Here is a 12,795-nt window from a genome sequence, read left to right on the forward strand (position 1 = left end):
GGCAGGTGGGTACATAAGTTCACAACAAACAATGACAGCCATTATTACTAATGCTATTGGTCATGTGGTCAGCCAGGCCCTCTAGGGCCTTTTCTTCTGGACTCTTCCTTCATCTTGATCCTTTCCACATCTTAGATTACCAATCGGTTTGGGTAATACTCTTCCAGCACACCATATATTTCAACAGCTTGAGTAGGAAAAACTGCTTGTTAACTTCGATGTTTTCATCTGTCTCTTTTCTGCCTTGATGTTGGTTTAACAATCTTGATTCATGCTCAGGTCCGTCAGACTCAAGCACAGCTCAAGTTTCTAGATTCTCAGAACCTGGTGTCAGGGGCAGGCCAGCAGTTCCAGATTCCCTCATTGCCTTGGCAGGGGCCCACTTCTCAGGCCTCCTGAGGTGCTGGGATGCCTCCTCTGGCTGAGACTCATGCTTGGCCTTCATCTGTGATTACAGACTGATGGGCAGTGTTGCTGGGGGGTGGGAGGTTCTGTGAGTCCTCCAGGCAGGACTGTAGTTGTGGACTGATAGGGAAACAACTCCTGAGAGCCAGATTTAATGTGGAAGCTTCCTTGGGGCCTGTAGTCCTGGGGATCCCCAGAGCTCTTCTGTCTTCTTTCTGCCTGAGGGGGTCAGAGAATAATCTCTTTTGGATTTCCTGTCACTTTGGTACTTTGGTTTCTATACAATCACAGTATGGCATATTTTGAGATTCTGTTATGGGCTCTACAACTTAATAATTTGATGATTTGGACAAATGACTCATGGTCTTCAAATCTCAAGTGTCCTCACCTGCCAAATGAGCGTAACTGTCAGCCCTGTCATTAGCCCTAAAAACATTTTTGTGGGAATTAGAAAATTGGTGCAATATATACAAACACAAAGACTGATTGTGAGTTGTGCCTAGAGTTGCACAGTATACAACTGGATCTACCACACCTGCTGGCCCTGAATAATAGCGTCTCCCTCCCAGAACTATTGGGAGGATTAAGTGAAATGATGTATATAAAGTGTTTAAGCCATAATGATAATTGGCTATAGTAATTATTTTTATTATTTGAACTTTTCTCATTCCTGATCTTTAGAGTGAGGACTCAAAAAGAGTACCCCAAGCCAGCAGCTTCTGCCATGGGCAAGACACATAGCTCCACCTATGAAAGCGATGATTCTTCCCACAAAGAGGCCCCTTGCTTGGGCTGCGTGTCTGTGGCGGTAACAGGGATATGGACACACAGTGTGTAGCCCCACCGCACCAGGCCAAGCAGGGGCACTCAGAAGCAGCACACTGGAGGCTGGGTAAGACCCAAGCCCCGGGGAGGCTACCTCACAACGTTCAAAGGCTGTCACATGGTGCAGCCACACCAGTCTCACCATGGGAGGGAGAGCCTGTGCATAATGAAAACTCCTCACGATACAATGTGGAAAAGCAATTTTGAGAATCATTTTGATTTTAATTTTGAAGCCAAGGAAAACAGTTGGACTTGCTTTTCTTTGTTGGCCACTGGAAGAAAGTGAGGAGCATCACTTTGATTGGAGTTGAGTTCCTCTCCAGGCCTAAGATGGCTGGAATGCTTGGGGGAGTTATGTCTCTTGAGATGCAATTAGTTGAATAAATACCAAGAGAGCAAAAGTAAACAAACTCATTACTGCCCATTAAGAACTGCCAAACTAGCAAAAAACTGGAGGGGGGTATCAGGGTTGGAATCTTTAAGGAAAATAAATGACTCTGAGTTGAGGGCAGCGCAAAGAGCATGGGCCTTGGTACCCGGCTAACCCGAGTTCTCATCTGCTGTGTGTTCCCGGGCAAGTCACTTAGTCTGGGTTTCAATGTCTCCATTGATAAAATGGAGGGGAGGGGATAATAACCCCACTGGATTAACTGGGATAGTGCACGTCAGGCACCCAGCACACTGCCCTTGCTGTCCCTTCCTGTACCCAGTCAGCTACAAGTCACCTCTCTAAGCCCAGGCCCCATGGAGATGTAACAGTAAGAACCAGGATTAAGTGTACAGCTTAAAGAGGTCCCACCACTAGCAATGCAACCACAAGCCAGTTACCACACACCTTTCTGAGTTTCCTTCCCCTCAAAAGAGGCATAATACTGGGAACCTATTCTGAAAGTTTGAGTGGCCAGATGAGATAGTGTGAATGCAAAGGACCTTGACACCTAAAACCCTGGATAAGTGTTAGAGACAGTTTAAGTGCTGGACACAATGCCTGCCCCGAGCACAGCCCTCCTTACTGCTAGCTGAGGTTGTCACCGTCCTTTTGCTGTTCTTGTCATCGCATCACTATCACACTATTCCGATCTCCAGTTTCTGAAGTGCTTCTGTGTTGCTTACCTAGTATACAAGGGGGCTGGATCATTCTATCTCACAGAAGAGGCTCAGCCTTTCACATTCCAAGTCCAATGGTAAGAGCTTTGCCTGGGGAACCATGAGAGCCCAGAACTCAATGATAAATAGTGCAGCCTGGGTCTGGATGCTGGGAAAGTTTGAAAACCACCCCTTTCCTGGAACTAGGTTGCCTCCCTGGGTCTCTGGCAGTTTCTTGGCCAGGGCTAAGGCCAGCGCCCACACAAGCACAGAAAGGTATTTGTCATCAGCTGCTACAGGTAAGCAGCCTGAAGAAGGCATTGACCCAGAAGGACCTCCCTAGCTCAGAAAGGGGGAGGAGAGGAGAGCGGGGTTTTCCCATTGTTCTGGGGCAGGCGTGGCCACCAGCACTGGAGCCGCCAAAGCACCATTGGAAACCAGGCAAACACTTCCAAACTCAGCTAGGTTTCCATTGACATCACTGCAGCACTAACTCCTAGCAGAACCCAAACCAGAAGTTCTTGAACACCTTTCTCTCCCTGGCCAGTGGAACCATGCTATGCTTTGTCATGTACGTGGGAAACAGCTCAGCATGCTCAGCGAGCACCGGGTCTGTTTTGTAACTGCCCACTGGGTGGCATAAGGTGAATTCTGGACCCAGGGTGCTTAGCAGAGAAGCCCCTGAAAAGGCCAGGGAGGATAAAACCTTCAGGTCTCATGTCATGGTTGTTATTTTAGCATAGGTTAACGTGAACTCAAAGAGTGGTCATGCCGATACCTTTTTACTGCTAAAAACCAGATTAAATGCATTTCTGTGTGGTAATGAAGAGTTTAAAGGGTCCAGTCCATCAGATAAGGGTTTAACCTTGGTTCTGCCATCTTCTAGTTTTGTGATCTTGGGCAAATCACTCAGCCTCTCCGAGTCTCAGTTTCCTCATCCATACAGTATAGATACCAGCAGCATCTACTTTAGATATAGCCGAAAACACCTGTGAAATGTTTAGTGCAGGGTCAGGTGTACAGTAGGTGCTTAGTAAATAGATGCTATGTGTTTTACTAAAAACACAACATGTTGCCCCTCCTCTGTGCAACTCCAGCCCTCAGGTGGTCTCTTGTCTTTTGGTTCCCTGCCCTCACATCCCTCTTCCCACCACTCCCCACTGCTCAGCTCCCACGGTGTTCTAGGGCACATGCTAAACACTACAAGGGGAGTGATGACACCAACCTCATGGAGCTCATATTCCAGAGGACGGGGCAGGGAGACAGCATATATTTGATTATGACAAGGACTCTGGAGGGGGAGGTGGTGAGGTCACAGTCTTAAATAAGCAGGGAGCATCTCACTGAGAAGGTGATACTTCAGCAAGGCCTGAAAGAGGTTGAGGAAGTGAGCAATGAAGACAGAGGTGACAGTGTCTAGAATAGAAGGTAGATAGGGCCTGAGTACAAAGAGCGCTTAGCAAGCTTGAGGAACATCCAGGAGGCAGTGTGGCCGTAGGGGATGGCCAAGGTGGAAGGGTGAGGGATGGCATCAGCGAGGGAGCAGGGGCCAGATCATAGAGGGCCTTGGAGACTCATTAGCTTTTCCTCCAAGCTGAGGACCCTTGCAGGGTTTTGAGTCAGAAGAGTGACCCAGTCTGACTTTTCTTAAAGGATTGCTCTGGCTGGTGGGTTGAAGACAGACTGCAGGGTCATGAGGGCAGGGGAGGGAGCCCAGTTAGGAGACCGACTACTGCCACGGGCCAGGCACGAGGTGCAGGTGGCGTGTGCCAGGTGGTGGAGAGAAGCAGTCAAATTCTGGGAATATTTTCAGGATACTATGATCATAATTTGGTGGTGACATTAATATGAGATATGAAAGAGACAAAGGAGTGCAGGACGATATCAAGGGGTTTTTGGTCTGAGCAACTAGAACAGAGTTACCAGAAAAAGTGGGATGAACGGGTTGGGATGGAGGTATAAGGAAGACAGGAGTTTGTTTTTTGATAGGTTGAGATCAGGGGGAAAACAAACGTGGTATGATCAGTGCTCCACGGAGACAAAGACTGGGTGAGATCACCAAGGTAAACCAGAGTCTGAGGACTGAGCTCTGAGTTCCCAGTAGGAAGAGGACAGGAATATGAAGATGAACCAGCAAAGGAGGCTGAGGAGGAGCAGCCAGTGAGGCCAGAGGAAAGAATGTTCAGGAGATCCCAACTAAAGTGCCACAGAGCTGGGAGGCAAAACATTAATGAGGACCAAGAACTGGCCCTCTGATCTGGCTCGTCCAGAGCCCCTGGAGTGAAGGGGTGGGGGCAAGTTCTGGTGGGGTGCATTCAAGAGAGAACAGAAGAGAGGAACTTTCTGGAAATAGTGATTATAGGCAATTCCTTGGAGGGCTTTGCTCAAAAGGAGAACAGAGAAATGGAGCAATAACTGGAGAAGGGACGTGGGGTCAGAGAGAGTTTTCTCTTTAAGTTGAGAGAAATAACATGACTATAGGAAAAATGTGAGGATGCAGGAGAGATGGGGGAGGACCACTGGAACAAGGCCCTTGGGTGGGTGCGAGGCGGCATCTGCACGTCCTCCCCTCTTTGGTCCGCCTAACTCCTACTCATCCCTCAAAGGTCAGTGTAAAGGTCACGTTCTCAGGGAAGCATTCCTGACCCCTAGATTAGGTCAGTTCCCTGTTATACCCTCTCCTAGCATGTGGTGTTTCTGTTTCCCAGGATTTGGGAAGGCTCTAAGGATGTGGAAGCCCCGTGAGGGCAGGATCTGGCTCCGTCCTGTTTGTAGCTGTAGCCCGGCAGCCACCACACTGCCGTGCACACCATAGATGTTCAATGGACATCTGGTGAAGGGATGAATGGTCCAAGAATAGAACTAAAACAACCCAGAGGCACATATCTGTGTTCTGCTCCCTTCTGACTTAATCATGTTGCAATGATCAGGAACAGGCAGCCACTGGCTTTTGCAAATATTTGGATTTAGAAGAGCTCATTTGTTTGTTCCTGTTTGGACTCTGTAGCTTAGCTAACACATAAATACTAGCTAACACACAGGCTAGAGCCACATGACCGGACACATCCTTCCGCTGATACTGTCCACTAGACTCTGATGGCATTCCAGACTGTGTCTAGCAATTCATTTATTTAAAAAATATTTGCCAAGAGCCTGCTTGGTGCAATATCCTGAGGATACAAGGTTGAATCAGACACAGGACCTGCCCTCATGAAGCTTGGAGTCCAACAGAAATCAAACAGAACCACAATTCATCACGTGTGGCAGGTGTTACAAGGGGGAAGTTTATGGGGGTATGTAAGTATAGAATGGGGAGACTTATTGGTCTGAGGAGGCAGCGGCAGAGGCATAGGAGAATGGAGATTGGACAATAGCTTGAAGCTCCCTGGATTTTGCTCTCCAGCTTCGGGCCAGGAGCTCAGCAAGGGGGCTGTGGACATTAGAGCTGAATCCAGGGATGGCAGAGCCATGGCCTCCTGTCTTCAGATGCCCTGGGCCTTTCCTTTCTCCTTTCAGGTTGTCTGTCTCCTTCTGTTGCTTGCAGAAATGACTCTCTGACTCTAGGAGGGTAGAATGTGGCCTCTTGAAGCTGTGTTTTTGGAAAGCTCTGCCTAGGGAGAAGACTAGGATCACTGATGGCCCAGGGCACTGGCACCTGCAGGAGCATCACTGATTCTCCCCTCTGTTTACTTTCAGGCCTTCACAGATTCTACTCACAAAGAAGAATCACCATTTTGCAAAGACCATGAGGCCACTGTGTGTGACGTGCTGGTGGCTGGGACTGCTGGCTGCCATGGGAGCCGCTGCTGGCCAGGAGGATGGATTTGAGGGCACTGAGGAGGGCTCTCCAAGAGAGTTCATTTACCTGAACAGGTACAAGCGGGCTGGCGAGTCCCAGGACAAGTGCACCTACACCTTCATCGTGCCCCAGCAACGGGTCACAGGTGCCATCTGCGTCAACTCCAAGGAGCCGGAGGTGCTCCTGGAGAACCGAGTGCATAAGCAAGAGCTGGAGCTGCTCAACAATGAGCTGCTCAAGCAGAAGCGGCAGATTGAGACACTGCAGCAGCTGGTGGAGGTGGACGGCGGCATCGTGAGCGAGGTGAAGCTGCTGCGCAAGGAGAGCCGCAACATGAACTCACGGGTGACGCAGCTCTACATGCAGCTCCTGCACGAGATCATCCGCAAGCGGGACAACGCGCTGGAGCTCTCACAGCTGGAGAACAGGATCCTGAACCAGACAGCTGACATGCTGCAGCTGGCCAGCAAGTACAAGGACCTGGAGCACAAGTACCAGCACCTGGCCATGCTGGCCCACAACCAGTCGGAGATCATCGCGCAGCTCGAGGAGCACTGCCAGAGGGTGCCTGCGGCCAGGCCCATGCCCCAGCCCCCACCTGCCACCCCGCCCCGGGTCTACCAGCCACCCAACTACAATCGCATCATCAACCAGATCTCCACCAACGAGATCCAGAGTGACCAGAACTTGAAGGTGCTGCCTCCCCCACTGCCCACCATGCCCACCCTCACCAGTCTCCCGTCCTCCACAGACAAGCCGTCGGGTAAGTCCTTCTGGGATTCCGATTCACGTGGGCCTCAGAGCCAGGCGCCAGGCTTCCCTTGGCTGTGACCACAAGTGAGAAAAAGCCACGGCCGGTTGAAGCCAGCCAAGGACTTGCACAATCCCCTGCGCTGAGCCAAGTGGGAGCCAATGGGGGTGGTGGGGACCACATTCCTCAGAAGGATGCTTTAGGTAGAATCAGGAAACAGGGAGTTTCAGAAGAGCTCAAATGTTCCCTGACTTCTGAGAGGGAACCCAAGACCTGGAGTTTTACAGGATAGGATGCCCTGTGCTGGTGGATAGATCAGTGTACCAATACCCAAAAGCTTGTGGACGGTGCCGAGCACATTTTGACAATGCTCACCAAATAAACAATAGGCCCGAAGAAGGGAAAGTGTCACCAAGTTAAATGTAGGATAAACACATTGTAGGGCTGGGGGATGGGAAGGAGTCCTTTCTAAAGCCCAAATATTTCCTAGAGTCTAGAATTTTCAATGATGCTTTACTATATTATTTTTTTATTATTAAATCATAGCTGTGTATATTAATGCGATCATGGGGCATACACTGGTTTTATAGACCATTTGACACATTTTCATCACACTGGTTAACATAGCCTTCCTGGCATTTTCTTAGTTATTGTGTTAAGACATTTATATTCTACATTTACTAAGTTTCACGTGTACCCTTGTAAGATGCACCGCAGGTGTAATCCCACCAATCACCCTCCCTCCACCCATCTTCCTCCTCCCTCCCCTCCCTCTCTCCCTTCCCCCTATTCTTAGGTTATAACTGGGTTATAGCTTTCATGTGAAAGCCATAAATTAGTTTCATAGTAGGGCTGAGTACATTGGATACTTTTTCTTCCATTCTTGAGATACTTTACTAAGAAGAATATATTCCAGCTCCATCCATGTAAACACGAAAGACGTAAAGTCTCCATCTTTCTTTAAGGCTGCATAATATTCCATGATGTACATATACCACAATTTATTAATCCATTCGTGGATCGAGGGGCACTTGGGCTTTTTCCATGACTTAGCAATTATGAATTGGGCTGCAATAAACATTCTGGTACAAATATCTTTGTTATAATGTGATTTTTGGTCTTCTGGGTATACGCCTAGTAGAGGAATTATAGGATTGAATGGCAGATCTATTTTTAGATCTCTGAGTGTTCTCCAAACATCTTTCCAAAAGGAATGTATTAATTTGCATTCCCACCAGCAGTGTAGAAGTGTTCCCTTTTCTTCACATCCACGCCAACATCTCTGGTCTTGGGATTTTGTGATATGGGCTAATCTTACTGGAGTTAGATGATATCCCAAGTAGTTTTGATTTGCATTTCTCTGATGATTAAAAATGATGAGCATTTTTTCATATGTCTGTAGGCCATGAGCCTGTCTTCTTCAGAGAAGTTTCTCTTCAAGTCCCTTGCCCACCCTGCGATGGAATCACTTGTTCTTTTCTTGCTTATACGTTTGAGGTCTCTGTGGATTCTGGTTATTAAACCTTTGTCAGAGACATAACCTGCAAATATTTTCTCCCATTCTGAGGGCTGTCTGCTTGCTTTAGTTACTGTGTTCTTGGCTGTGCAGAAGCTTTTTAGTTTGATCAGGTCCCAATAGTGTATTTTTGAAGCTGCTTCAATTGCCCGGGGTGGGGGGGGTCCTCCTCATAAAATACTTGCCCAGACCGATTTCTTCAAGGGTTTTCCCTGCACTCTCTTCTAGTATCTTTATAGTTTCATGTCTTAAGTTTAAATCTTTAATCCAGTGAGAGTCTATCTTAGTTAATGGTGAAAGGTGTGGGTCCAGTTTCAGTCTTCTACAGGTTGCCAGCCAGTTCACCCAGCACCATTTATTAAATAGGGAATCTTTTCCCCACTGAATGTTTTTAATTGGCTTGTCAAAGATCAAATAACGGTAAGTAGCTGGGTTCATCTCTTGGTTCTTTATTCTGTTCCAGACATCTCTGTTTTTATGCCAGTACCATGCTGTTTTGATCACTATCGATTTATAGTACAGTCACAGGTCTAGTAGCATGATTCTTCCTGCTTTGTTTTTATTTCTGAGTAATGTCTTGGCTATTCGAAGTTTTTTCTGATTCCATATAAAATGAAGTATTATTTTTTCAAGATCTTTAAAGTATGACCGTGGAGCTTTAATAGGAATTGCATTAAAATTGTATATTGCTTTGGGTAGTATGGACATTTTAACAATGTTGATTCTCCCCAGCCATGAGCAGGGTATGTTTTTCCATTTGTTAACATTTTCAGCTATTTCTTTTCTTAGAGTTTCATAGTTCTCTTTATAGAGATCTTTCACATCCTTTGTTAGATAAACTCCCAAATATTTCATCTTCTTTGGCACTACTGTGAATAGAATAGAGTCCTTAACTATTTTTTCAGCTTGACTATTGTTGGTATAAAGGCTACTGATTTATGAATGTTGATTTTGTAACCTGAAATGCTGCTGTATTCCTTGATCACTTCTAAAAGTTTTGTAGTAGAATCCCTGGTGTTTTCCAGATATGCAATCATATCATCTGCGAAGAGTGAAAGTTTGATCTCTTCTGACCCTACATGGATACCCTTGATCGCCTTTTCTTTCCTAATGCGGTGGCTAAAACTTCCATTACAATGTTAAAGAGCAGTGGAGACAATGGGCAGCCTTGTCTGGTTCCTGATCTGAGTGGAAACGATTTCAATTTAACTCCATTCAATACGATATTGGCTGTGGGTTTGCTGTAGATGGCCTCTATTGGTTTAAGAAATGTCTCTTCTATACCAATTTTCTTAAGTGTTCTGATCATGAAGGGATGCTGGATATTATCAACAGCTTTTTCTGCATCAATTGAGAGAATCATATGGTCTTTGGTTTTTAATTTGTTTATGTGCTGAATTATACTTATAGATTTACGTATATTGAACCAGCCTTGAGACCCTGGGATAAAACCGACTTGGTCATGATGTATAATTTGTTTGATGTGTTGCTGGATTTTGTTAGGAACTTGTTGAATATTTTTGCATCTATATTCATTAGTGATATTGGTCTATGATTTTCTTTTCTTGTTGGGTCTTTTCCTGGTTTGGGGATCAGGGTGATGTTTGTTTCATAGAACGTGTTGGGTAGTCTTCCTTCTTTTTCTACATTTTGGAACAGGTTGAGTAATATAGTTCCTCTTTAAAGGTTTGGTAGAATTCTGATATGAAGCCATCTGGTCCCGGGCTTTTCTTTTTAGGGAGACTTTGTATGGTTGATGCTATTTGAGAACTTGATATGGGCCTGTTCAACATTTCCACTTGATTCTGGCTAAGTCTTGGAAGGTGACATGCTTCCAAGTATCGGTCAATTTCCTTCAGATTTTCATATTTCTGAGAATAAGGTTCTTGTAATATTCATTAAGGATTTTTTGAATTTCTGAGGAGACTGCTGTTATTTTCTCTTTGTTGTTTCTGATTGATGAGATTGGCGATTTTACTCTTTTTTACCTGGTTAGGTTAGCCAAAGGTTTATCTATTTTATTGACCTTTTCAAAAACCTAACTTTTTCATTTATTGATCTGTTGTATAATTCTTTTGTTTTCAATTTCATTTAATTCTGCTCTAATTTTGGTTATTTCTTTTCTATACTGGGTTTGGGATTGGAATGTTCTTCCTTTTCCAGTTGCTTGAGATGTCCCATTAAGTTGTTAACTTCCTCTCTTTCCATTCTCTTGAGGAAGGCTTGCAGTGCTATAAATTTCCCTCTTAGGACTGCCTTTGCGGTATCCCAGAGGTTCTGATAGTTCGTGTCTTTATTGTCGTTTTGTTCAAAAAATTTGGCAACTTCCTTCTTAATCTCATCTCTGACCCAGCTATCATTCAGCATAAGGTTAACTTCCATGTTTTTGTATGAGTATGCTGATTCCTGTTGTTACTGAGTTCAACTTTTATTCCATAGTGGTCCAAGAAGATGCAAGGAATTATTTCTATTCCTTCATATTTACTGAGGTTAGACTTGTGACCTCAGATGTGATCGATTTTGGAGTATGTTCCGTGGGCTGATGAGAAGTATGTGTATTCAGTTTTGTTGGGATGAAATGTTCTGTAGATGTCTGCTAAATCCAAATGTTGGATGGTTAGGTTTAAATCTAAAATTTCTTTGCTCAGCTTCTTATTGGAGGATCTATCCAACACTGCCAAAGGAGTGTTGAAATCTCCAACTATTATGGAGCTTGAGGAAATTAAGTTGCTCATGTCTGTTAGAGTTTCTCTTATAAATTGAGGTGCATTCTGGTTGGGTGCATAAATATTAATAATTGAAATCTTATCATATTGAGTATTACCCTTAACAAATATGAAGTGATCATTCTTATCCTTCCTTACTTTTGTTGGTTTAAAGCCTATTGTGTCTGCAAATAGAATTGCAACACCTGCTTTTTTCTGATTACCATTTGCCTGAAATATGGACGACCATCCTTTCACCCTGAGTCTATATTCATCTTTTAAGGTAAGATGTGACTCTTGTTTGCAGCAAATATCTGGCCTGAGTTTTTGTATCCAGTCAGCTAACCTGTGTCTCTCTAGAGGACAGTTTAAGCCATTCACATTAATGAAGAATATTGATAAGTCTGGTAAAATTTTGGGTATCAAGTTTTTCGAAAGTCCAGAGGACGTTTTTAATCCTTTCACCACTGTGGAAGTTGGAGTTTGATCAAAAGTTTCTGAGTGAGTTTACTTTTGTGGTAGAGGATTGGGTTGGTCATTATGGAGGATAGGTCTGAGAATATCCTGAAGAGCTGGTTTGGTTATGGCAAATTTCTTCAACATATGAATGTCATTAAAGTATTCAATTTCTCCATGATAAATGAAACTCAGTTTAGCTGGATACACGATCCGGGGTTGAAAGTTATTTTGCTTTAGGAGATTGAAAGTTGATGACTACCCCTTCTGGCTTGAAAAGTTTCAGCAGAGATCTGTAATCATTTTAATATTCTTCCTTTTGTAGGTAATGGATTTCTTGTGTCTGGCTGCTTTCAGAATTTTCTCCTTCATATTAACTTTAGTGAAGTTAATTATGATATGCCTGGAGGATGTCTTATTCTGATTGAGTCATGCTGGTGTTCTGAAACTGTCTGCTATCTGAATTTCAGAATCTCTTGGCATGTCTGGAAAATTCTCTTTCATAATGTCATGGAGAAGGGCCTCTGTGCCTTGCGAGGCCACTTCATCACTTTCAGGGATTCCAACGATGCGGATATTAGCCTTCTTCGAATTATCCCAGAGCTCTCTGAGAGAAGGATCCATTTTTGCTCTCCATTTCTCTTCCTCTTTGAGAGTTTGGGAGCGTTCAAAGGCTTTGTCTTCAATGTCAGAAATCCTTTCTTCTGCTTGCTCCACTCTGTTACTGAGGGATTCTACTGTATTTTTCAGATCTTTGAGGGCTGCAAATTCTTGCTTCAGTGCGTCTTTGGTGGTTTTATCTTTAAATTCGTTAAATTCTTGAGACAACTTTTGAATTTCTCCTCAAATTTCTAATTCCGACTTTTGAATTGCTCCTCGAATTTCTAATTCCAAATTTTCCTCCATTCTATTAATCTTGTTTGCGACCTAAATTCTGAATTCGATTTCTGACATCTCGGCCAGCTGTTTATGAATGGGATCTTCATTTAAATCTGCCATATCTTTCCTTGGTGGGGTTGATCTATTCTGGTTATTCATGTTACCAGAGTTTTTCTGCTGATTCCACCCCATGATTATTTTACACCATTTGATTTTTCCCTTGGAGCTTTGTCGAGGACCCGTATAGTGCTATGGCCTGAGAAACTGGGGACCTGTTTGGTGTGGTGGGGCTAAGTGGTTCTGCCTTGTTTTCAGCTGGTTTCTGTCTGACCCTAGTGAAACAGTTACTCTGGGTTGAAGTCTCAGCTGTGGA

At 44.6% G+C, this 12,795-nt stretch overlaps 2 protein-coding genes across 24 annotated transcripts in view; one reads left to right on the plus strand and one right to left on the minus strand.

Annotated features, from left to right (window-relative positions):
• Positions 1-12,795, minus strand: part of RALGPS1 (Ral GEF with PH domain and SH3 binding motif 1) — a 300,534-nt gene that overhangs the window by 104,245 nt on the left and 183,494 nt on the right. The gene's annotated exons all lie outside the window — the stretch shown is intronic.
• The window catches only part of ANGPTL2 (angiopoietin like 2), a 41,887-nt gene that overhangs the window by 6,689 nt on the left and 22,403 nt on the right, over positions 1-12,795 (plus strand). For both annotated transcript variants that reach the window (XM_053562252.1, XM_053562242.1), the window contains exon 2: positions 6,013-6,878. In XM_053562252.1, coding sequence (XP_053418227.1) covers positions 6,062-6,878 — 817 coding nt within the window. In that variant the 5' untranslated portion in view covers positions 6,013-6,061. The remainder of the gene's footprint in view (positions 1-6,012; positions 6,879-12,795) is intronic.

The sequence above is a fragment of the Nycticebus coucang genome, chromosome 2 (genome assembly GCF_027406575.1).
Source record: "Nycticebus coucang isolate mNycCou1 chromosome 2, mNycCou1.pri, whole genome shotgun sequence".
In the NCBI taxonomy this organism is placed as follows: domain Eukaryota; kingdom Metazoa; phylum Chordata; class Mammalia; order Primates; family Lorisidae; genus Nycticebus; species Nycticebus coucang.